Below are 25,874 nucleotides of genomic sequence, written 5' to 3' on the forward strand. Positions count from 1 at the left end.
AAGTACATAAATGGTTTACTTCCATGATGTAAGAAAACGGGTACATTGAGAGGGAATAGAAACAATATTCAGAGCCTTCCTTACATTACTGAAGAACTCATCACCTCCTGAAGAACTGAGAAATTGAAGGAGTCAGAATGGCCTACAGATCTGGGGAGTCCGGGAGCCAAAGTAGTCTAGAGGAACAGTGCAAGCTTCACCTCCGATCTGGCCATCCCTCTGAAGGTGTGGGCACAGGAAAACATTTCAGTGGAACAAGTCATGACTCAGCATGTTGAACTTAATTAACAAGATGCATATTCAACATCAGTGCACATCCAGTTTATAAATACCTTTGGATCACTGCAATTATTGTTCCCTTTATAGAATCCTAAGTCTCCCAACATTCTTTAATTCTCCCTAAGAATATGTATGTGACCTTTAGCTTAAATAGTAGAATGTTATTTATTTATTTATTATTATTTTTTTTGAGATGGAGTCTCACTCTGTCTCCTAGGCTGGGGTGCAGTGGCACGATCTTGGCTCACTGCAACCTCTGCCTCCTTGGTTCAAGCAATTCTCCTGCCTCAGCCTCCCCAGTAACTGGGATTACAGGCATGCGCCACCACGCCCGGCTAGTTTTTTTTTGTATTTTTAGTAGAGACTGGGTTTCACCATATTGGCCAGGCTGGTCTCAAACTCCTGACCTTGTGATCGCCTGCCGTGGCCTCCCAAAGTGCTGGGATTACAGGCGTGAGCCACTGCGCCCGGCCTAGAATGTTAAATCAATTTAGATATAAGCTTTTATTCATGTAGTTGTTCCATTCTTTTGGCCTTGTGAGAAAGTCCTGGGGTAGAGTAGTGCCTTCTGCAGAGTATAACAGCCCTGACTTTTTTCTTGAGAAGGGAGTTTTTAGTAGATTGAACAGAATGATATACTTTAGAAGAAATGACATGAAGTCAGATCCAGGCTGGCCTCTATCAGGTCACGAAGGCTCCTTTCCAGTTCGTTGTATAAAGTAGCCCCAGGTTTGGGGTTGCCCATTCTTCCACAGCATGGCAAAAATCAGGATTGATCTCTGATAGCTTAACAGTGTATATATAGATAGATCTGATAGCTTAGCAACCTATAGATTGATCGATCATCACTGTCTCCAACCAAATGACTTCCAAGTTGCTTTGTGTGACTTAAAAAAAAAAAAATCTTGGTCCGGGCACGGTGGCTCATGCCTGTAATCCTAGCACTTTGGGAGGCAGAGGCGGGTGGATCATCTGAGGTCAGGAGTTCAAGACCAGCCTGGCCAACATGGTGAAACCCAGTCTCTACTGAAAATACAAAAATGAGCTGGGTGTGGTGGCTGGAGCCTGTAATCCTAGCTACTTGGGAGTCTGAGGCAGGAGAATCGCTTGAACTCAGAAGGCAGAGGTTGCAGTGAGCTGAGATCACGCCATTGCACTCCAGCCTGGCCAACAAATGAAACTCTGTCTTAAAAAAAAAAAAAAATCTCTTGAGTTATGAGATTTTGAAGCATTTTGTTCAGAGCCATGAACCCATATAAAAAAAATATATTAAAAAAAATTGGCCGGGCACAGCGTCTCACCCCTGTAATCCCAGTACTTTGGGAGGCCGAGGTGGGAGGATCACCTGAGGTCAGGAGTTCAAAACCAGCCTGGCAAACATGGTAAAACCCTGTCTCTGCAAAAAATACGAAAATTAGCCAGGTGTAGTGGTGTGCGCCTGTAATCCCAGCTACTTGGAAAGCTGAGGCAGGAGAATCACTTGAACCTGGGAGGCAGAGGTTGCATTGAGCCAAGATTGCACTACTTCACTCCAGCCTGGGCAACAGAGCGAGACTCTGTCTCAAAAAAAAAAAAAAAAAGTATATATATATACATAAATTGGTCCCCCAATTGTGTGTGTGTGTATTTAAATATATATAACTAAAGGATTAGTTTGTTCTCTACTTAATTAACAAGCAGAGGTAAGGTTTCTGTGTATGCTGAATTTTTCAAGTGGAAAGGTAGACTAAAAGTAGTTTTGTGATTGTAACATATGAGTTCAATAAGTAATTCTAAAATGCACTTTAATCAGTTTGAAGTTAAATTGCCCAGGCCATTTAAGTAAGCTTGTGAAATTTGGGGATATACATTTATAATCCTAATTCTTTATAATAAACATTACATCTTTCATAATCAGTGAAACATTGAGACCAAATTACACCCTGTTTTAGTTAACTAGTTGGCTTTATTTTTATTTTTTTTCTCATAATGGTAGTGGAAATGCTTACATTTATAGAATAATTTTAAGAAACCAGGTTGCAGTATCAGCACTTGCGCCATTATTTTCCGAGTCTTAAATACTTTCTTAGAAATTGGCTATGCCGCCTCCAAGTAATAGGAGGTGCTTCAAGGCTTATTTTTTTTCGGAGATCTGAGTCATAGCCATTAATTTTCCCATATACACATGTATGTATATTGCTCCCTAGCAACATTAAAATAGCTTAATATGATAGAGAAACTAAATAATTTAAATAAATTTGTTAAGAATATACACCTGGGAATATGAAATTTGCTTTATTTCTTACAAATATTTATTTCAGGAATAGTTTCGTCTAATGTTATTCGTATTTCCAGACTTTGGCTGCGATGCTCGTATGTGATTCTGCTGAATCTTTTCTTGAAGGCAAATGCTTTTGTGTTCTGGTTTGTATGGTGAAGACTTGTATCTATTTGGTTTGATATCTAAAGCCTTTTCTAGCTGGGTGCAGTGGTGCATGTCTGTAATCCCAGCTATTTGGAAGGCTAAGGTAGGAGGATCTCTTGAGGCCAGGAGTTCAGGGCTGCAGTGTGATATAATTGTGCCTGTGAATAGCAATGGCACTCTAGTCTGGGCAATATAGTGAGATCCCATCTCAACAAAACAAAACAAAAATAACAGTAAAGCTTTTTGCAGCTTCTGGTAAGTCTTAGCTATGGCTGCTTCTCTTAGAAAGGCATTCTTGAAATTGCTACTTTCTTTTTTTTTTTGAGACAGAATCTCACTCTGTTGCCCAGGCTGGTGTGCAGTGGCGTGATCTCAGCTCAGTGCAACCTCCGCCTCCTGGGTTCAAGTGATTCTTCTGCCTCAGCTTCCCAAGTAGCTGGGACTACAGGTACACGCCACCATGCCCGGCTAATTTTTGTATTTTTAGAAGAAACTGGGTTTCACCATATTGGCAAGGCTGGTCTCAAACTCCTGACCTTGTGATCCTCCCTCATTGGCCTCCCAAAGTGCTGGGATTACAGGCATGAGCTACCATGCCTAGCCAAAATTGCTACTTTCATAGCTTCTTTCTAAAGTCATTCTTCATAGGTTCCCACTTCTCTAGGCTCCTCTTTTCTTTATTCTTGTCATGTAAGTGTTAAGAGACCCACACTAGATGCTGTTACATTATGAGTGACATTTTATTTACTAAAGAGAGGGTGATAATTTTCCACTCTGCTTTTATAGAAAAGGAAAACTATCTAGATTGCAGCTCTTTGGTGAGTATTACTTGAAATTTATACACAATTAATAATATAGTCAGCTTTCTAGCCACAGCTATAGCATCCCTGCCTTGAATACATACTTTTCAGAATTTTTTTTTCCCAAAAGCATGTATCACTTCCGTGGAACTCAGTAGCATTTTGAAATAGTGGTTGGAACTTCCAGTAGAGACATAAGGAGATCTTTGATTGCTTAATAAGAGCTGAAAGACCTTCCTTATGGTGATTCCTTAGGATTCTTAAAAGCTCTAAGATACTTTCTAATTAGATTTTTGCTGAATGTATAATGGAGTTGAAATAGAAATGTAGGTTTTCCAAACTCAAAATACTTTAGTGACCAATTGCAAAATAAGAAACAAGATGGCAGCAAACCATATGGGCTTGATAGATCTGTTTTTGAAAGGAAGACTGAAAAATCTTTTCTCTAGTGGCCTATATCCAGTGGGTATATAGCTGTGAGAATTACATTTACCTAACAACCGTTGTCAGCTGTATAAATTGAATTTAGTTTAGTTTTGTTTGTTTGTTTGTTTTTTTGAGATTCCCTCTGTTACCCAGGCTGGAGTGTAGTGGTGCAATCTCCACTCACTTCAACCTCTGCCTCTCGGGTTCAAGTGATTCTTGTGCCTCAGCCTCCCAAGTAGCTGGGATTACAGGCACCTGCCACCACACCTGGCTAATTTTTGTATTTTAGTAGAGACGGGTTTCGCTACGTTGGCCAGGCTGGTCTTGAACTCCTGGCCTCGAGTGATCTGCCCGCCTCAGACTCCCAAAGTGCTGGGATTACAGTTGTGAGGCACTGTACCTGGCCTGGATTTAGTTTTTATTTTAAATTGGATTTGAAAAGTTACACTATAGTGATTAGGTCCCACCTGAGTTGCTTTTAATCATATTTTCTCACACAGACCCTAAATTGGCTACTTTTTAAAGCTGTGGCATTTTCGTAAACTCATCTTTTTCTAAACAAAGTGAAATTTCCAGTAAGAATTGAGAGACATGTGGTTAATCACATTGGATTGGCACTTGTACATTAAGCTGAGTTGCCGTAGAGTTTTTGTCAAGGTTTGTGTATCTGAAGTCATTTCATTTTAAGAGGAAAGAAAGTATGCTAAAGACCACTAATTAGCTATGTGACTTTTGGTCAGTTACTCTTAATTTATTGGGCACCTATACTAAGCATCGTTAAATGGGTTTTAATGAAACAAATACTAGCCCTGCCTGGATCACCATAGGGTTGCACTACCTCTCTACTCCATACAACTCTGTGTTTTTACACCTGTACCATTGTATTGTATGTCTTTTTTTTTCCAGATATATTCTGTTTGTGTATTTTTTCTCTTTTTTTTTTCCATTGTAAGTCTTTATGTCTATAATTAACTCCATTTTTTTATGCTGTGTATTCCTGAGGCTAGGGACCATAGCAAATATTCAGATTATAGATAATAAAGGGCTTCAAAAACTATAAAATCGATAGGCATTTTGGACATTATAACACTCGATCTTAATTCCATCATCTTTTTTGGCAGGCAGTTCCCTGTTGAGGTATGGTATGAGGGCTGGGTAGATAAGAATGTTCAGCCACCTACTGGACTCCCCTGACAGTACCCTGGCAAAAGTGGAGCACTGACTCATACCGCCTCACATTGCAGACAGGGGAGGTGGAAGTTCAGCTTCCCCCTTGGTCCTGTGTCATCTTCTTGGTGAAAGTAGGACACAGTTGCACCACCTGACTTGCATCACCTCATTGCCTTCTAGTGGCGTTATAAGCTTGGTTCCCTGCTGACTGACACTGGGGAAGGGGTGGTGGGCACCTCAGGGCACCTCTTTGTGCCTGTCACTGCCAGGTGGGGATGGAAACTGAGCTCACTGCTAGATCCTGTGACAGTACCCTACTTAACCTGGTCAACCCCACTGGGTAGGGGAATGGGAGTGCTGCTGCTGGCTTCCATGGGAGCGGGGTAGATGATCACCTCCTGTTCAGCCCCACTGAAACCATGGGGGAGGGGAAGTAACAGTTTTTCTGTTGATGTCTACTGGTATAGGGTGGATGTTGCCAAGATTTCTATTTTGTGAGCTACTTCTTTCTCAGTCTTTGGGCTAGGGGCAACAGACTTTACTGGGAGTTTTGTTTTGTTTTGTTTTTTAACTCTGTTCCTGTTAGCAGTTTCGTGTTGGAGGCTTCTGCAGTGTCCTGTCCAGGACATGTGGGAGGCAATAAGGAAATCCAGGAACTCATTGCTGTGTTGTTTTTTAAGTCCTGAGGTCCTTAGGTGGTTCACCACCTTCTTTCCATCATTCCAAGTCTTACTATGCTTGTGGTGTCCATGACTTTTCAGTTGTAAACAGAAGGACCTAGGAGCAATGGGACTACTCTTTCTTGGCCAAAACCAGAAGTCATGTCCTTTTTTCAAATGGGGAGGCTAACCCTTTTAATCAATTATCAGTGAAAGCAGCAGCAGGATATATGTAAATAAATATATATATATGTGTGTATATATATGTGTATATATATTATATATGTATATATGTGTATATATGTGTATATATATGTATATATATGTGTGTGTATGTATATATGTATGTATATATATGGGTCTTGCTCCACTGCCCAGGCTGGAGTGCAGTGGAGCAATCATGGCTTACTGTAGCCTTGAACTCCAGGGCTCAAGCAATCCTCCCACCTCAGCCTCCTGAGTAGCTGGGATTACAGGCACGAGCCACCATACCTAAATTAAATTTTTTGTACAGACAGAGTCATGCTGTGTCGCCCAGGCTGGTCTTAAACTCCTGCGCTCAAGAGATTCTCCTGCCTCAGCCTCCCAAAGTGCTGGAATTACAGGTGTGTGCCACTGCACCTGGCCAAGGCAGTGATTTTCAAACTGAGTTAGCTTAGGTGTCAACTTTTTTTCCTCCAAAGTTCTTGTTAAGGTGTCTACTTAATTTTTATTTTTTATTTATTTATTTATTTTTCGAGACGGAGTCTCCTCTGTTGAAGGCTGGAGTGCAGTGGCATGATCTCGGGTCACTGCAACCTATGCCTCCCAGGTTCAAGCGATTCTCCTGCCTCAGCCTCCTGTTTAGCTGGGATTACAGGCATGTGTCACCACGCCTGGCTATTTTGTATTTTTAGTAAAGACAGGGTTTCATCATGTTAGCTAGGCTGGTCTTGAACTGCTGAGCTCAGGCAATCCACCTGCCTCGGCCTCCCAAAGTGCTGGGATTACAGGTGTGAGCCACCATGCCCGACCTCTTAATTTTTATTTTTAAAAAAGAGTTTTGAAGACAAAATAAAAAACTTGAACATGATTGCTCTAGCACACTCCACTAAAAATTAAATCCAGTACTTGTTTTTCCATGCCTGTCTTTCACAGCTAGACTTTGATTCATTGGGAAGCTGGGACTCTATTTATTTCTGTTTTTCTAGCACTTGAACATGGCCAGCATGTGGTACCTGTTCAGAACATGTTTGTGAAGGGATGGAGTCATTTATGCAGCTCCATCTTCTCTGCCCTTGTAGTTCCTTTACTCCATCCTCCATCTTAGGGAGTTTTTTTCTCTTGCTAGGTATCCTGGATACAGCCATCGTTGATCGGGGGAGGAATGTGGTGTCTGCTTCTCGAGATGGGACAGCACGACTTTGGGATTGTGGGCGCTCAGCCTGCTTGGGAGTCCTTGCAGATTGTGGTTCTTCTATCAATGGAGTGGCAGTGGGTGCTGCTGACAACTCCATAAACCTTGGCTCCCCTGAGCAGATGCCCAGTAAGTTGATAATGATATGTAGCATTGTTTTATTTTCTTAGGCCCCCTTCAGTGATTGCCTTAGTTTCTCCTTTTCTTCCTCATCCTTTTCTGCTCTGTGCCTGGTATTTCTGTTTTCACCATACGATTAATATTTACTCTGTACCTACTATGTTTCTATTACTTTGGAATCTACAAAGGAAGTATATGTCATAGCACTGCGTTTCAGTAAGTACAATCTAATGTAGAAGATGAGATAAATGCCTATAAAACAGGGGTGTTCAATCTTTTGGCTTCCCTGGGCCACATTGGAAGACTTGTCTTGGGCCACACATAAAATACACAACATTGATGATAGCTGAGCTAAAAATAAATAAATCTCATAATATTTTAAGAAAGTTTATGAATTCGTGTTGGGCCTCATTCAGAGCCACCCTGGGCTGCAGGTTGGACAAGCTTGCTTTAAAACATTTAGAGAACAGTAACATTTGGCTGAAATAATTAGTGATTCTTTTTATTTATTTTATTCTTTTAGCGATAGAGTCCTGCTGTTTTGCCCAGGCTGGCATTGAACTCCTGGACTCAAGTGATGCTCCCACCACAGCCTCCCTAATAGCTGGGACTACAGGCCTGCACCACCATGCCTGGCAAATTAGCAAGTCCTAATGCAAATATAATAGGTTTTCAGAGGGACGGAGTGTTCCCGGTTAGTATAGATAGGAAAGATGTCACAAAAGAAGTTGGCTTGAACCTTTAGAGGATAAGTTGAAGTTGAACAGACAGTAATGGTAAGGATAGGACAATGGGAGCTAGGGCAAGGGGTAGGTGTAGGGGCAGTTTGCATTATAGCTTGGACGTGAAACTAAGTGTTATATAAAAAGATATGTTTGACTGGGCTAGAAAGTTGAATTAAGAGGGGTAGTAGTAGGAAATGGGTTGAATAGCTGTGGTGAGAGACTAATAAAGGTCCTAATAAGGCAACTTTCCTTCTTATTTTCCCATAATAATAGTTGCATCTCTGTTCCATAGGACAATGTTTTTTCTACTGTTGTCTTAGCCCCTCACATTTTAAAAAATAGCCCTTATTTTTTAGGGCCATTTTAGGCTCACAGCAAAATTTAGCAGAAAGTACAGGGGACCAGGTGCAGTGGCTCACGCCTGTAATCCCAGCACTTTGGGAGGCCGAGGCGGGCGATTCACAAGGTCAGGAGCTCGAAACCAGTCTGGCCAACATAGTGAAACCCCATCTCTACTAAAAATACAAAAAATTAGTTGGGTGTGGTGGTGTGTGCATGTAATCCCATCTACTTGGGAGGCTAAGGCAGGAGAGTCGTGTGAACCTGGGAGGAGGAAGTTGCAGTGAGCTGAGATCGCTCCATTGCACTCCAGCCCAGGCGACAGTGTGAGACTCTGTCTCAAAAAAAAAAAAAAAAAAAAAAGTACAGGGAGTTCTTATATACCTTTTGCTTTACCCACCCACACATAGCCCTCCTCACTATCAATATCCCCCACCAGAATGGTACATTTATTACAGCTGATGAACCTACATGACACATTATTGTCACCCAAAGTTCAGAGTTTACATTAGGGCTTACTCTTGGTGTTATGTATCCTATAGGGTCTGACAAGTGTACAGTGACATGTATTTACCATTGCAATATCATACATAGTAGTTTCTTAGCCCTAATAATCCTCTGTACTCTGTTCAAGCAGTTCTCCTGCCTCTCAGCCTCTCGAGTAGCTAGGACTCTAGGCATGCACCACTACACCTAGCTACTTTTTTTTTATTTTTGTAGAGACAGGGTCTCACTGTGTTGCCCAGGCTGGTGTTGAACTCCTGGCCTCAAGTGATTCTCCCATCTTAGCCTCCCAAAGTGCTAGGATTACAAGCATGAGCCACGGCTCCTGGCCCTAAAGTAATTTAAATGAGAATATTTTTTCTTGTTTTCTGTAATTTTTCATTTCCCATTTACTCTTCAACCCATTCTAGGATGGTTTGTGCCCAAGTACTTGACTGAAATGGCTGTTGTTAAAGTCACCAGTGACCTTCCTTTTTTTTTTTTTTTTTTTTGAGATGGAGTCTCACTCTGTTGCCCAGGCTGGAGTGCAGTGGTGCGATCTCTTGGCTCACTGCAGTCTCCACCTCCCAGGTTCAAGTGTTCGAGTGATTCTTGTGCCTCAGCCTCCCGAGTAGCTGGGATTACGGGTGCCCACCACCATGCCTGGCTAATTTTTGTATTTGTAGTACAGATGAGGTTTCACCATGTTGGCCAGGCTGGTCATGAACTTCTGGCCTTAAGTGATCCGCCCTCCTCAGCCTCCCAAAGTGCTGGGCTTACAGGTGTGAGCTATGGGCCCCAGCCACCAATGACCTTCCTCTTGCCTAATCCACCTTGTTTCTCTGTGCTTGTCTTTCTGAATTCAGTGGTATTTCACATAGTAAACCCTCTCCTCAAAAAACTTTTTCTTTTCATGGCTTCTGTGATACCACATAACACTGGTTTTCTTCCTATTTCATTGACTGCTACTTCTTAAAGATCTCCTTTTATGAAACTCCTCTCTTCTACCTTTAAATACTAGAGGGCCCCACTATTAAGTTCTGGGCCCTCAGCTATAACTACAGTTTCTTCCTTTGTGACCTCATCTGTTCTATAGCTATCGTTCCAAAGTTCATGTAAAGCATAGACCTTTCACCTGAGTTTCAGACTCTATTTCGATGTCTAATAAATAAGTTGAACTTACCTTGTCTAACAAGGAGTGTTTGATCCCTCCCCACCCCAAACTGTTTTTTTCCATCTCAGAAGATGGCACCGCTATCTACCCATTTGCTCAAGCCCAAAGCCTGAGATTCACTCACAGTCCACCCTCTCTTTCCTCATGTCCCACATCAGCAAAGTCTATCATCTCTAACTTCAAAGTGTTTCTAATTTTTCTATTTCTCCCTCTCCCTCTCTCCCTTCCTCCTGTCAACATCTGGTCCAAACTATCATCATCTATTGCCTGTACTACTGCCTAGACTATTCTCCTATAAGCCATTCTTTTCAGAGCAATCTTGTGGTCATTTAAGAAAATCGTAAGTCATGTCACGTTCCTGCTTAAAACTCTCCAGTGGCCTCCCTTTATACATATGTTGAAATCCTAACCCCTTAGCATGGCTTACAACAAGCTCTTATACTTTCTGACCCCTACACTTCTCTCCAGTCTCATGTCATACCACCCTCTGCCATGTTCACTACATTTCAGCCACAGGCCTTCAGTTTCTTCTTTCAGTACAGTGGACTCTCCCAGTCTCCTGGACTTTGCCTTCTTTTTTTTAAATTGAGATGGAGTTTCCCTGTTTTGCCAGGCTGAATGCAGTGGCACGTTCTCGGCTCACTGCAACCTCCACCTCCTAGGTTCAAGCAATTCTCCCGCCTCAGCCTCCCAAGTAACTGGGATTACAGGCGTACACTACCATGCCTGGCTATTTTTTGTATTTTTAGTAGAGATGGGGTTTTGCCATGTTGGCCAGGCTGGTCTTAAACTCCTCACCTCAAGTGATCTACCTGCCTTGGGCTCCCAAAATTCTGGGATTACAGGCGTGAGCCACCGCACCTGGCCTGACTTTGCCTTCTTTTTCCCTTGGTCTGGAATATACTCCTGCAGGTCTTCACATGACTGGTTTCTGTTCACCATTCAGGTCTTGCCATTCAGTTGAAAAGTGACTTCCACAGAGGCTTTTTAAAGTTAAAGTTTAGGCCGGATGTGGTAGCTCACGCCCATAATCCCAGCACTTTGGGAGGCTGAGGTGGGCGAATTGCTCGAGCCCAGGAGTTCAAGACTAGCCTGGGCAATATAGTGAGATCCCATCTCTATAAAAAATATTTTAAAAAATAAATAAAGTTGAAGTTTACATTTAAAGTTACCCTCCCCATCTAGCCTTCCACCATCTATTCACTTCTGATCTTATTTTCCTATTTTATTTTATTTTAGAACTCATCACTTTCTGAAAGTATCCTACTTGTTTATTTACCTATTCACTAGAATCCTTGAGAGTGAGGACCTTATCTGTTTGTTCATCACTATTTCCTTAGCAGTTAGAATAGTGTGTGATGTCATCACATAGAAGATGAGGGTAAAAAAAGAAAAAAAAAAAGAAAAAAAGAATAGTGCCTGATACATGGTAGGCCCTAAAGAAATATTTGGTGAGTAAATGAATAAATTTCATTTTCTCTAGGCTGTAAGATCTTTGAGGTCAGAGACTGTTTTTTGCAGTATTGTATCCCAGCTCCTAGTGTGGTGTCTTATCATGGTACAAACAACTTAATATTTTAAAAGTTGGGTTTATTGCCAGCCATGGTGTGCACACCTGTAGTCCCAGCTACTCAGGAGGCTGAGGTGGGAGGATTGCTTGCACCCAGGGATTCAAGACTGTGGGGTGCTATGTTTGTGCTTGTGAATGGCCCCTGCACTCCAGCCTGGACAACATACTAGACTCTGTCTCAAAAAAAAGTACACACACACACAGGTGCATTTTAAAAATAAATTTGGATTTACTGAGGTATCTTTTACATATGGTAAAAGTTACCCTTTTCCTTGGCTACTGGATACCATTAAAAAACATTTTTAAAATGTAAAAGTAAAGTCAGTATTTTTAATTGTATAGTTCTGTGAGTTTTGACAAATATATCCAGTTGTATAAATAATACCACAGTGAGATACAGAACATAATAAATGTTTTCTTTGTAATAAGTGAATCGCTAACAAAATCAGTAATCAACCATCAGTATTGGTGCTGTGTGGGCACTACCAGCTGATCAGCCTCACTGTTATTAACATAGTTTATTTGTCATGCAGGTGAACGGGAGGTTGGAACAGAGGCCAAAATGCTGCTCTTGGCCCGGGAAGATAAGAAACTTCAGTGCTTGGGACTACAGAGCAGGCAGCCGGCAAGTGGTTCCTATATGACCTTTGAACTCTGAGGCAACCTGGGTCACTCTGTGTCTTAGAAAGCTATTTTGGAAACATTTCTACTTGCTCCCTGTGTTCACTTTTGAGAAGGCTGCGTGAGTAAGAGGCAGTACAGTGTGATAATTAAGAGTTGTGGGATTTGGAATAAGGGCAACATTTAAATCCCAGTTCTTTTTTTTTTTTTTTTTTTTGGAGACAGAGTCTCACTCTGTCGCCCAGGTTGGATGGAGTGCAGTGGTGCAATCTCGTTCAGCTCACTGCAACCTCCACCTCCTAGGTTCAAGTGATTCTCCTGCATCAGCCTCCCGAGTAGTGGGATTACAAGCCCACCACCATGCCTGGCTAATTTTTGTATTTTCAGTAGAGACGGGGTTTCACCATGTTGGCCAGACTAGTCTCAAACTCCTGACTCAAGTGATCCACCTGCCTCAATCTCCCAAAGTGCTGGGAGTACAGATGTGAGCCACTGCGCCCAGCCCTGAATCCCAGTTCTTGTGCAGCACTTGCAGAGAATAAAAAAATAAAATAAATCTCAGTTCTTCTATTAATACTTAATGGTTCCAGCATTGGACAAGTTACTTAACCTCTCTGAGCCTGCTTCCTCATCACTAAACTGGTCATAATAGGGTATGTGATGAGGATTAAATGGTCTACTGTTTTGTGATCTTTGTTAAGTCACTTTCCCTCTCTGGACCTTAGTGTGCTATATGTAAAATGATGAAGTTGTATAGATTTTCTTTATGAGTCCTGCTACCTCTAAGGTAATGTGAAAAAATTCTGAGTAAAGAACTCACGCCCGCTGGGCATGGTGGCTCATGCCTGTAATCCCAGCTTTCTGGGAGGCCCAGAAAGGGTGGATTGCTTGAGTCCAGGAGTTCGAGACTGGCCTGGGCAAAAAAACCCATCTCTATTAAAAATACAAAAAATTGGCTGGGCATGGTGGCATGCACCTGTAATCCCAGCTACAGCTACTTGGGAGGCTGAGGTGGGAATATCACCTTAGCCTGGAAGGTCGAGGCTGCAGTGAGCCAAGATTGCGCCACTGTACTCCAGCCTGGGGAACAAGAGTGAGACCCTGTCTCAAAAAAGGGACTCGTGCATTCAGGACTCTTGATCAATTAATGAACAGACCATTAGTTGAAGTTTCTTCCTACATCCTCTGAATTTTTGCTGGGCAGATTATGTTCTTAACTAAATTCTCTCTTCCCAGAGATTAGATTTTTAAAATTTCCTTCTAGCTCCTGTAATCGTCATCCAGACAACTTTAGTGATTTGATTTGGCCACAGGGTTTGCTGTTTTCATTTCATCTTGTTACTCCACTGTGCTAGTGATATTTCCATTTTCAAAGTTTGTTTCAGGAACATTACCATTTTTGCTAATATCGCCTTTGTACTTGAGTTTCCATGCTGGCTTTTACTTCCAGAGGGAAATCAGGTTTTTTTGTTTGTTTATTTTGTTTTTTGCCTTTTCTTTTTAGTATGTTTGGGGAAGACATGATCAGTTTGACCTAACAGTAAGGAGAAAATAAAACTATAATAATTTTTTTTTTCAGATTCATGGGGAGAATTGTGATTCTTTACATTGCTACTTTATTTAAGCCTGTTCATTTTCCTACAAAATACCCTCCTTCAAAAGGTTGAAGTGACATGGAGCAAAACTTACATGTGGGAATTGCAAGTGTTTCTCAGAAAGTTGTCATGAAAAAGGGGCAAAGAAGGAATTTTGGTGGTGAGGATCCTGTGAGACAGTGTGTTGAGTGGTAGTAGTTGGAAAACTGCTACTTCAGAGTATATTATATAAACTGCTCAAGTCCTTAGTCAACCCCAGGTTCCTGAAATCCTGGGAGTACTTCCTTCTCAGTTTTTGGTGAATGTGTAATTTACCATTTGAGAATAATTAAAGGGGGAAGGAAGAAAATATCTCAAAATATAGTGAAATTTTTCCTTTTTTGGTGCCTGTTTATTCCTGGAAACAAATTAATCTTTAAACAGCATTTTTGCCTCCTACTTGTTCCCAGGTGTTCCTCTTTATTGGCTCAGACGCTTTCAACTGCTGTACTTTTCTCTCTGGCTTCTTGCTATTGGCTGGGACTCAAGATGGAAACATTTATCAGCTGGATGTGAGGAGTCCAAGGTGAGTCACCATTCATTTACATGATGCAGGTCTTCTACAGAGTGGAAATTTTTATTGGCTTTAACATTGATTTAGCCTAGCATATAGATGACTATTGAATCAAGGGTATATTTTTCCATTTACAAAGGTTTTCCAGTCTGAATTTTCTGATTTTTCTTATTATTCCTGGACTCATATTAAAATATATGATTCATACCATTATGATTGTCTGACTAATGATTGCTTTGAAAATTAAGCTTAAATATAAACTAACATTTCATTTAAATTGATTGTCTAGAACTTTTAATTTTAAAGAGCTCAGTAATTTTCTCTTACATTAGACCCTGGCTACCCTAAGATTGAAAGATTGAATTATTTTTATTTATTTATTTATTTTTTGAGATGGAGTCTTCCTCTGTCACCCAGGCTGGAGTGCAGTGGTGCTATCTCGGCTTACTGCAACCTTTGCCTCCTGGGTTCAAGCAATTCTCCTGCCTCAGCCTCCTGAGTAGCTGGGATTACAGGTGTGTGCTACCACACCCAGCTAATTTTTGTATATTTAGTAGAGACAGGGTTTCATCATGTTGGTCAGGCTGATCTCGAATTCCTGACCTCGTGATCCGCCCGCCTCAACCTCCGAAAGTGCTGGGATTACAGGCATGAGTCACTGTACCCAGCCCTGAATGATCATTTTTAGTTCAAGGAACCCTGCTCTGTTAGTTATGTAGTTTTGATCATGACCTTTCTAAACAGGCTTTTCTTTGGCCTTAAAGATATCCAAAGAGAATCACACAATCTCTCTGTTGCAGGATTTAACAATTTCTACAATTTTGTCCCTTCCTCCTTTGATTTCCTTCCTTTTTTCAACTGATATTTATTGAAAATAGCTTCTGTGGGCATCAGGCTTGGTTCAAGGCACTGAAAACCAGAAATAAAAGGTACAGACTCTGGGCTGGGCGTGGTGGCTCACGCCTGTAACCCCAGCACTTTGGAAGGTCAAGGTGGGTGGATCACCTGAGGTCAGGAGTTCAAGACCAGCCTGGCCAACATGGCGAAACCCTGTCTCTACTAAAAATACAAAAATTAGCTGGGCATGGTGGCACGTACCTATAATCCCAGCTACTGGGGGGCTGAGGCAGGAGGATCGCTTGAACCTGGGAAGTGGAGGTTGCAGTGAGCTGAGATCGTGCCACTGGACTCCAGCCTGGGCAACAGAGCGAGACTCTACCTCAAAAAAAAAAAAAAAAGAAAGATACAGACTCTGCCTTTGAGGCACCTGGAGTCTAATGGTAAAGATGGACAAGTAAAAGACTGTTGTGCAGTGTGATCACTTGTCTGACAGGGCTAGCTACAGAAATCTAAGGAAGCACCAAAAAGGAGAGGGAAGGAGGTGAGACTGCTTCTCCAAGGAAATGAGAAACATTGGGTCTTGTTGAGTAGGAAGTTGCCAAGTAAAGAAGGAGGAAAAGAGCTGGCCTCGGTAGAATCCCATGTATAGAATCCCATATATGAAGGCATGTGAAGGGGATTGTTTTCAGGAGTCTATGACAGGTATGTTCCCTGCATGTGAGGGCAGTGGTGAGAAGTGATGCCAGCAGGAAAACAGGAGCTGCTCTGACCTTACCTGCCATTCTAAGTTTATTCCAAGAGTAGGGAATAAATTCCAGTAGATGGTGACTAGCTTATACCTTTTCTTCCATCATTTCAGTTACTTAATTTTTTTTTTGTTTTCTTTTTTTTTTTTTTTTTTTGCCTCCACAGAGATAGGGAATCTCTGATCACTATTATAAAATCACACTTACATATATATTAAATTGATTCTCACTCAGCTTTCTCTTTCTTTTTTTTTTTTTTATTTTTTTTTGAAATGGAGTCTTGCTCTGTAGCCCAGGTTGGAGTGCAGTGGCGCAATCTCGGCTCACTGCAAGCTCCGCCTCCCGGGTTCACGCCATTCTCCTGCCTCAGCCTCTTTCTTTTTAGAGTCCTGACAATTTTAATATTTTACAACAAATCTTAATTCTTTTGTTAAGTGAAAAGTTTAACATACTGCTAATATTGTTATCTTCAACCCATGTCATACCTACCTTAAAAACTCAGGATTTGGGTGGTGACTTAGTTCATGTTTAGAGACATGGATGGTTTTCGGATTACCTTAATCTGCCAGTTAAGGTTCTTGCCAGGAAAGAAACCATAGAAATGTTTAATCTTTCTTCACATTTTATCCTGTTTGCTCTTATGTGGTTAGTACTATATGTTGAATATAGTCAAGTATTGCTTTTGAAGAAGGAAAGTAAAATTTCCCCTTTCTCTGAATCCTAGGGCTCCGGTACAAGTCATCCACAGATCAGGAGCACCAGTTCTATCCCTGCTAAGTTTCAGAGATGGATTCATTGCTAGCCAAGGTGGGTCCATGGGCCAATTGAGAGAGATGCTTCTCTGTAGTTCAGTTAATTAAACATAGTTTTAAGTGTCTGATCTATGGCTGGGTTGGGGCATGGTCCCCCATGATTCTTTGGCATATTGTACCTATCAATAGTGTTTATCACTCTACGTTGTGATTGTCTGTGTCCCCCTCCAGTTCAAACTCCTTGAGGGTGGTGACTGTGCCTTATTCATTGTGTTATTCCCAGAATTTAGCTCAATGCCCACCACTCTTCTGCCCTAAAGGAGCTCACAGTAAGGCAGACAGACATGTGAACACTTGATTGCAGTCCAGTTTGATAAGGACTACATCAGAAGACTGCATGAGGAAATGAAGAATAGCTAATTCTAGAGGTAGGAGTGCTGTCAGCAAGGTCTTCGTGAACTGCGTGACATGTAAACTGATAAAGATTTCACCCACTGGAGATGTAAAGAGGGACACTGAAAGCTGAAGCTATTGTATATGCAAAGTCATAGATGAGGCAAGCGGGGGCAAAAGAAGAAGAGCACTAGCATTTCCAGAGGGCCTGCTATGTAGTAGGTACTGTGTTTGATGCTTTACATACATATTCTAGGTAAAGCGAGTATCTTAATGTAGCCAGGACAAACTCTTTGGAATGGAGTTCAGGAATGGTGTTGGGGAAATGCCTGGAGCAAAGTGTACATTAAGGGACACTGGATCCTTGTAGGAATGATGTAGGTCAGGAGGACTGGACTATACAGCCTGGAGGGACTACCTACCTACCTTGAGCATTTCAGTATGTCAGTTAGGATGTTTTGGGCTGTTATTTACAGAACACCCAGCTGAATATGGTTTAAACAGTTAGGAAAGTATACTGCTTCACTTAACAAGAAGTCCAGAGTCCATTTCAGATTATATTAATTTAGTGATTTGAAAATAAAGTCAACCAAAGAGACTAAGGAAACTTGACAACTAAGTCAGTGGTATTCTGGATTGGATCCAGGATGTTAAGGAAAGACTGGTGAAAAAAAAAAAGTATGCTGTTTAGGTGGTAGTAGTGTACCAATATTGGCATCTTAGTTTTGACAAATGTAAGGTGATAACATTTGGGAAAACCTGAAACTGATTAAGGGCATATGGGAACCTTCTGTATTATCTTTAACTAACTTTTCTGTAAACCTAAAGTCACTCCAAAATATAATATTTTTTATATATATTTTTTAATTTAAAAAACAAGTAGGCTGGGCACAGTGGCTCATGCCTATAATCCCAGCATTTTGGGAGGCTGAGGTGGGAGGATCACTTGAGCCCAGGAGTTTGAGGTCAGCCTGGGCAACATAGGAGACCGTGTCTCTACAAAAAATAAAAATTAGCCAGGCATGGTGGTTCATTTCTGTGGTCCCAGCTACTCAGGAGGCTGAGGTGGGATGATTGCTTGAATCTAGGAGGTGAGGCTGCAGTGAGCCATGATTGTGCCACTGCATTTCACCCTGGGTGACAAAGCGAGACTCTGTCTCAAAAATAATTTTTTCAATTAAAAAAATATTAAAAAGAGAGTGACTGGGCGTGGTGGCTCACGCCTGTAATCCCAGCACTTTGGAAAGCTGAAGTGGGTGGATTCCTTGAGGTCAGGAATTTGAGACTACCCTGGCCAACATGGTGAAACGCTGTCTCTACTAAAAATACAGAAATTAGCTGGCATGGTGGCACATATCTATAGTCCCAACTACTCAGGAGGCTGAGGGAAGAGAATCACTTGAACCTGGGAGGTGGAGGATGCAGTAAGCTGAGAGCATGCCACTGTACTCCAGCCTGGGTGACAGAGTGAGACTCTGTCTCAAAAAAAAAAAAAATTAAAAATTAAAAAATAAGGTTGGGTGCAGTGGCTCACGCCTGTAATCCCAGCACTTTGGGAGGCCAAGGCGGATAGATCACCTGAGGCCTTGATATTTCTCGCCTCCTCTGTCCTATCTACAGGCCATTTTACTGATTATTAACATCTCTGGCTGGGTGCAGTGGCTCACATCTGTTATCCCAGCACTTTGGGAGGTCAAGGCGGGTGGATCAGCTGAGGTCAGGAGTTTAAGACCAGCCTGGCCAACATAGCGAAACCCCATCTCTACTAAAAATACAAATATTAGCTAGGCATGGTGGTGTGCACCTGTAATCCCAGCTACTTGGGAGGCTGAGGCAGGAGAATCACTTGAACCTGGGAGGTGGAGGTTGCAGTGAGCCAAGATTGTACCACTGCACTCCAGCCTCAGCGACAGAGTGAGACTGCCTCGCAAAAAAAAAAAATCTCTGTGGCAAGGTGATGTGTGGGTTATGTGAGGAGTGTAGGTGGAGAAGAGCTGACTCATGGTTCTACTTTTTGTACTTTTTTTTTTTGGAATGTTAGAAATTTCTTTATTATTACTTATTCTTACTAAGCGCCAGCTTAATACTGCAGAAAATTTCAAATCACTGTTGATAACCCACTTTCTTTTCTCCCACCCGAATTCTTGATCAAGAGTTTTTCAAGTAAAGACATGGTCTTCTCTCTTCTGTATAAAACTTTATGAAATAAAGGCAAAAGATTGCGTATATCTTGCTGGAAAATGCTGCCCAGGGCTCTGGAGATGGTGGCTGCCCCTGCTCCTTTCACTGTCCAGGTCTTGAAAGACTCTAGCATGAACTGTCTCTTCACAAAACAAGTCCACCACTTGCAGCGTTTATCATTCTGAGGGTCGAAAACTTTCTCACAAAGTCTCAGCCCAGTCTCTTGCCTCAGATGTTGTAAATAGGCCCTCATCACTTCATCTTCCTGTTTGTTTGCAGGTTTGGGATACATTGCATTAAGTGGAAAACCAGGTTCTCCAGGAATGGGAAAGTTAGTGATTCCCAGTGTATACATTTCTTTCTCACCTTGGCTTTTGGAATTGCACTTCTGGAGTTCCTTCAGACACTCAGAAACGTAGACAGAGATACGTATATCAAGGTCCTGTCAGCTTCATTCTTAACTTCATAGTTTTTGAAGAAGACATTGGCCTTGAACTAATAGATGGCTTCATCCACAGTATCTGTATCTTTTGTCTCTCTGGGGGCAGGTCCTTTGAATTGACTTCTGATAGGTAACAGTGCCATGTTTCCAATGAGTTCAGTGTCAGGATCCATGAGAGAAGAGTGGTAAGCTGGCATCTTGGTGGCGCCCGGGTTTCAACCCAGAGGAGCAGATTTTTTGTACTTTTCTACTTTTCTGCTGGGAAGAAGGCAAGGCATAACTTCCAGTACTGATGTCTAAAGGCAAAGGGAGTAAGATTATAACTCTGTTTTCAGAGGACAAAACTAAGACCAATAAGAGAAAGTTATCAGAAACCACATTTCAGTTAATTATAAAGGAAAAGCTTTCTTTTCCTTAAGAAAGAAGCTGCCCTTAAGGTAGTGAGCACCCCTAACTCTGGAGATGGGCAAGTGTAGGCTGTTTGGCCGCTCTGCCATGTGCTGTAGAGGGAGTTCTGTACTGGTTTAGAAGTTGGATATAGGCCGGGCACGGTGGCTCACGCCTGTAATCCCAGCACTTTCGGAGGCCGAGGCGGGTGGATCACGAGGTCAGGAGATCGAGACCATCCTGGCTAACATGGTGAAACCCCGTCTCTACTAAAAATACAAAAAATTAGCCGGGCATCATGGCGGGCGCCTGTAGTCCCAGCTACTTGGGAGGCTGAGGCAGGAGAATGGCATGAACCTGGGAAGTGGAGCTTGCAGTGAGCCGAGATCGCGCCACTGCACTCCAGCCTGGGTGACAGAGCGAGACTCCGTCTCAAAAAAAAAAAAAAAAGAAGTTGGATATAGATGATTTTTGAGGTCCTTTGGAACTCTTTGATTATTAGTGAGGAGATTTAAATTGCCAGATGAAACAAAATAAAAAACAAAATTTTTTGATGCAAATTGCCAAACATATCTAAAAGTAGAATAGCACGATGAACCTGTTATACCCATTATCCAACTTAAGCTATTATCAATATATTGCTAATCTTGTTTTACCCATTCCCTTGCATTCCTCAGTCTTCATATATTTTGAAATATATCATGAGCGTCTTATTTCATCTGTTAGCATTTCTATATGTCTCTCTAAAAGACAAGGATTCATTTTTGGAGAAGGTGATTTTTAATAGTAATGCAAAAAAGGGTAAGGTACTACCTCGTATATGCTGCTGCTTGAATGTAGATTAACAGATAAATTTGGAAAACAGTTGTTCAGATTTCCAAAAAGTTTGAAAAGGTTAATGTCTGCTGATTCTTTTCCAGGTCTTTATATATACAAAGTCATAATCTTAATACAGAAAAAACTTTATGCATAAAGACATTCGTTTATGCACATGCTGTCAACCATGTAAAATAGGCACAAAAAAATAGATCAAAATGTTAACAGTAATTGCCTTTGAATGGTAGATTAGGGGTGATTTTTGTACCTCTGCTTTGTTTAGTTTTAAAGTTTTGTTCAGTGAGCATGTACTACTTCTATTTATTTATGTTTTTATGTATTTATTTTGAGACAGAGTCTCACTCTGTCGCCCAGGCTGGAGTGCAGTGGCACCATCTTGGCTCACTGCAACCTCTGCTTCCCGGGTTCAAGCGATTCTCCTGCCTCAGCCTCCTGAGTATCTGGGATTACAGGCATGCACTACCACGCTCGGCTAATTCTTTTTGTATTTTTACTACTTTTATATTAACAAAAAGAAATCACCTTATTAAGCAGTTTATAGATCACCCCTATGATTCATTTGTTTCATTTGTCCGTGCTCTTTTAAGAATTAGATACACTTTTACTTTCTTAGTGTAACTGTCCTCTTTCTCCTAGTGTATACAGTCAAATTTACAGATTGAGGAATCTGGGAACATTTTAATAGGGAATATCTACACAAATGTTTCTTTAAAAAATGTTAAAGACATTTTTTAGACATTCCCTATTAAATATAATCTAGGATAAGTTTATAAATACACACACACACACACACCTGTGGTTGCTTGCTCTGTGCCTTTGCCAGGCATTGCTAATCAAAGACATCTCTTTTTCCCACAGAACTTGCACTTGCTCTTCAAATCCAGCCCAGCTCAGCATTCTAGGCAGCCACTATAGATCATCATAATTGGCCCACATAGGCCGGGTATGGTGGCTCACGCTTGTAATCCCAGCACCTTGGGAGGCTGAGGCGGGTGGATCACCTGAGGTCAGGAGTTTGAGACCAGCCTGGCCAACATGGTGAAACCCCGTCTCTACAAAAATTAGCCAGGCGTGGTGGTGGGCACCTGTAATCCCAGCTGCTTGGGAGGCTGAGGCAGGAGAATTGCTTGAACCCGGGAGGTGGAGGTTGCAGTTTGCTGAGATTGTGCCATTGTACTCTAGCCTGGGCAAAAAGAACGAAACTCTGTCTCAAAAAACAAACAAAAAAAAAGTTGGCCCACGTAATAAGATCTATTTGCCATTCTGGGTCTTTGGACCATCTTCTTTACACTAGTGATCTACAGAAGCAAATAAAAATACTGAGTTTTTAAACTCTGGATGCAGTTTTCTCTTAGTTATATGAATTTTCTTTCTGCCTTTCAGGTGATGGAAGCTGTTTTATTGTCCAGCAAGACTTAGACTATGTCACTGAGCTCACTGGGGCTGACTGTGACCCTGTGTACAAGGTACAGGCCTGAGACGACACCAGACCTGGGTGATTCTCATGAGAGATCTAGGGCTTTTATGAGACTGAATCCAGATACCTTGTGGTCATTAGGGATGATAAAATAGTGCTTATTGTATAAGCAGTGTGGTAGGATGGCAAGAAATCAAGAGCTTAACTCAGAAGTGATTTCTGGGCCAGGCATGGTGGCTCACGCCTGTAATCCCAGTACTTTGGGAGGCCGAGACAGGCGGATCACTTGAGGTCAGGAGTTCAAGACCAGCCTGGCCAGCATGGTGAAACCCCGTCTCTACTAAAAATACAAAAAAATTAGCTGGGCGTGGTGGTACATGCCTGTAGTTCCAGTTACTTGGGAGGCTGAGGCAGGAGAATCGCTTGAACCTGGGAGGTGGAGGCTGCAGTGAGCCTCAAGATCGTACCACTACACTCCAGCCTGGGCAACAGAGTGAGACTCCATCTCAAAAAAAAAAAAAAAAAAAAAGAAGTGACTTCTGGCTGACAGCTGTAACCCCAGCACTTTTGGAGGCTGAAGCAGGTGGATCACTTGAGCCCAGGAGTTTGAAACCAGCCTAGGCAATAAGATGAGACCCCCGTCTCTACAAAAAATACAGAAAAATTAGCTGGGCATGGTGGCACACACACCTGTAGTCCCAGCTACTCATTTGGGAGGCCAAGATGGGATGATTGCTTGGGCCTGGGAAGTTGAGGCTGCAGTGAGCTGTGATTGTACCATTGCACTCTAGTCTGGGCAACAGAGTGAGACCCTGTCCCAAAAAAAAAAAAAAGTGACTTCATCACTTACTAGCTCTAGAAACTTAAAAACTTACTTTACCTCACTAGTCTGTCAATTCATCTGTAAAGATAGTAATCTGAAAACTCTTTGTAAATACATTCTATAAATATTATTCATTATTATTATTAAGACTTCTAGACTGATTTTTTCATTTGATTAGAATAGAAAGAGAAAAACAAAAGGGGAATATTTATTGACCAGACACTGTGCTGAACGTTTTATATACGTTATCTCATGTAATCTTTGTTACTATTTGTTGAGGTGTAGGTATTACTATTCCTGTTTTTTCCTATAATTTAAAAAAAGTTGTACAATTAATATCTGTAAAAGTTCAAACAATACAGAATGATACAGATTTAAAAGTCTCCTTTACGACCTTTTTGGTTCCCTTTCTCTTTTCCAGAAGTAACTAGCATTAAAAGTTTGGCACATATTTTTCAAGACTATTTTCAGAGAATTTGCACACTTACATCTTTATGTATTTAATGTAAATAATATACTTTTATCTTCAGTTTGTACGTAATTGAGACTATATATATTGCCCTGTGACTTTTTTTAATTACCATCTTAGAGCTGTTTCCAGGTAAATCCATATAGATCTCTTTCTTTCTTTCCTTCTTTCCTTCTTTCCTTCTTTCCTTCCTTCTTTCCTTCCTTCTTTCCTTCCTTCTTTCTTTCCTTCCTTCTTTCCTTCCTTCCTTCCTTCCTTTCTTTCTTTTTCTTTCTTTTTCTTTCTTTTTCTTTCAGATGGAGTTTCGCTCTTGTTGCCCAGGCTGGAGTGCAATGGCGCGATCTCAGCCCACAGCAACCTCCGCCTCCCAGGTTCAAGCGATTCTCCTGCCTCAACCTTTCGAGCAGCTGGGATTACAGGCATGCGCCACCACACCCGGCTAATTTTGTATTTTTAGTAGAGACGAGGTTTCTCCATGTTGGTCAGGCTGGTCTTGAACTCCCGACTGAGGCCTGCCTCGGCCTCCCAAAGTGCTGGGATTACAGGCGTGAGCCACCGCGCCCGGCCATCTATTTCATTTTTAAAAATTCTTGCGTAGTGTTCCGGCCGGGCGTGGTGGCTCATGCCCAGCACTTTGGGAGGCGGAGGGGGTGCGGATCACGAGGTCAGGAGATTGAGACCATCCTGGCCAACACGGTGAAACCCTGTCTCTACTAACAATACAAAAAAGTAGCCAGGCGTGGTGGTGGGTGCGTGTAGTCCCAGCTACTTGGGAGGCTGAGGCAGGAGAATGGCGTGAACCCGGGAGGCGGAGCTTGCAGTGAGCCAAGATGGCGTCACTGCACTCCAGCCTGAGCGACGGAGCGAGACTCTGTCTCAAAAAACAAACAAACAAAATTCTTGTGTAGTGTTCCATATTTTGAATCAACATATTTCCATTGTACAAATGAGGCAACTGGGGCCTGGGGGGTTGAGAAAGTTGCCCTAGGTCATGCAGCTAGTTGGTAGTAAAGCTGAGATTAAGTTAACTCCAGAATTCATGCTGTTTTCCTTGAGGAGTTGATGAAATCCTCCTCAGAAAAAAAGACACATATTCAGAACATTTTTGCATCCAATTTTATAAGGTTCAAGAATAGTCAAGCCCATCTCTGAACCATCTCCTCCCTAGAGGCAGACCGTCTGTGCTAAACCTGAACAACACTAATGGGTTTGCTTTCCACTTGGGCCAATTAGTTTCTCTGTTATATAGTCATGGTGCATCCCAACCATTGGTGATTGGGATGCATCCATCACTATGGGCCAGCAATTTTTGTAAGCACATAATTATGGATGTAATTCTGTTGCCTTCATAAAGCCTTCTCAGACTCCCTGGGACTAGTGTGTGTCAATCATAAGCCTCCATCTTTTTGAAATGGAAGAATCCCAGGCTTCCTTTACACTGTGAATTCTTGTGTTTTAGGTAGCCACATGGGAGAAGCAGATCTACACATGCTGTCGAGACGGTCTTGTACGACGCTACCAGCTTTCTGACCTCTGACTTCTTGGAAAGAGCAGTCCCGGTTAGTGAAAAGGTTTGACCCTGATCAACAATGAGCAGAAACATCATCAGTCCTTCCCAAGGACCATGGCGTTTAATGTTTTGGGCACCCCTTGGAAATCACAGAAAGTCAGCTGTACTGGCCGTATGGAACTCTCATCCCAAGACCTACTTTGAACTGAGTAAGAAGGTCATTGTGCCCACTGCATTTGTTCCAACTTCTCCTTGTATAAACTCACCCCAGCAACACAGGGCAAGGATATAGATGCTTTTAGTTTGTTCTTAAACCAGTTGTGTTAAATGTTTACAAGGACCTCAGTACTAAAGCCTGTTCTCTGGAGGAAATAAAGAAAATATGTTTGGAGGTGCCTGAATATGAAGAACTTTGTTAAATACTCTTACTCCAGCAAAAAGTTGGTCAGGACGATGGAATTCCTTCCTCAGCACTCCCTGTTGCCTGGCCATAGAGAAGGCCTGCTTGGCAGTAGCAATAAATGTCCTGTAAGCTGCCACCTGGGAGAGATTCTTATGCAGGTGGTAACCAACTGTCCCAGTTTGCTTGGAACTAAGGGGTTTTCTGTGACTTGAAACTTTCAATGCCAAAACTGGGGCAGTCTCAAACCAACATGATTGGTCAGCCTATATGTAGGTGAGGAAACTGAGTCATAAGCATTGTAAAGGCATTGGCTGTCAAAGTGTGGTTCTTAGAACAGCAGCATCAGTATCACCTGGGAAC

The 25,874-nt window shown here is 41.9% G+C and overlaps 1 protein-coding gene and 1 pseudogene across 8 annotated transcripts in view; one reads left to right on the top strand and one right to left on the bottom strand.

Moving 5' to 3' along the window:
* PAAF1 (proteasomal ATPase associated factor 1) overlaps positions 1-25,502 on the top strand; it is a 48,292-nt gene extending 22,790 nt beyond the window's left edge. For all 8 annotated transcript variants that reach the window (XM_003814669.5, XM_057299199.2, XM_034933354.3 and 5 more), the window contains 6 exons: positions 7,069-7,263; positions 12,079-12,170; positions 14,211-14,326; positions 16,625-16,707; positions 22,276-22,358; positions 25,061-25,502. In XM_003814669.5, the coding sequence (XP_003814717.1) occupies positions 7,069-7,263; positions 12,079-12,170; positions 14,211-14,326; positions 16,625-16,707; positions 22,276-22,358; positions 25,061-25,138 (647 nt within the window). In that variant the 3' untranslated portion in view covers positions 25,139-25,502. The remainder of the gene's footprint in view (positions 1-7,068; positions 7,264-12,078; positions 12,171-14,210; positions 14,327-16,624; positions 16,708-22,275; positions 22,359-25,060) is intronic.
* On the bottom strand, positions 16,725-21,441 carry LOC100974539 (actin-related protein 2/3 complex subunit 3-like; annotated as a pseudogene).
* Positions 25,503-25,874: the final 372 nt, after the last annotated feature.

This window comes from Pan paniscus, chromosome 9 (assembly GCF_029289425.2).
Source record: "Pan paniscus chromosome 9, NHGRI_mPanPan1-v2.0_pri, whole genome shotgun sequence".
Classification (NCBI taxonomy): Eukaryota; Metazoa; Chordata; class Mammalia; order Primates; family Hominidae; genus Pan; species Pan paniscus.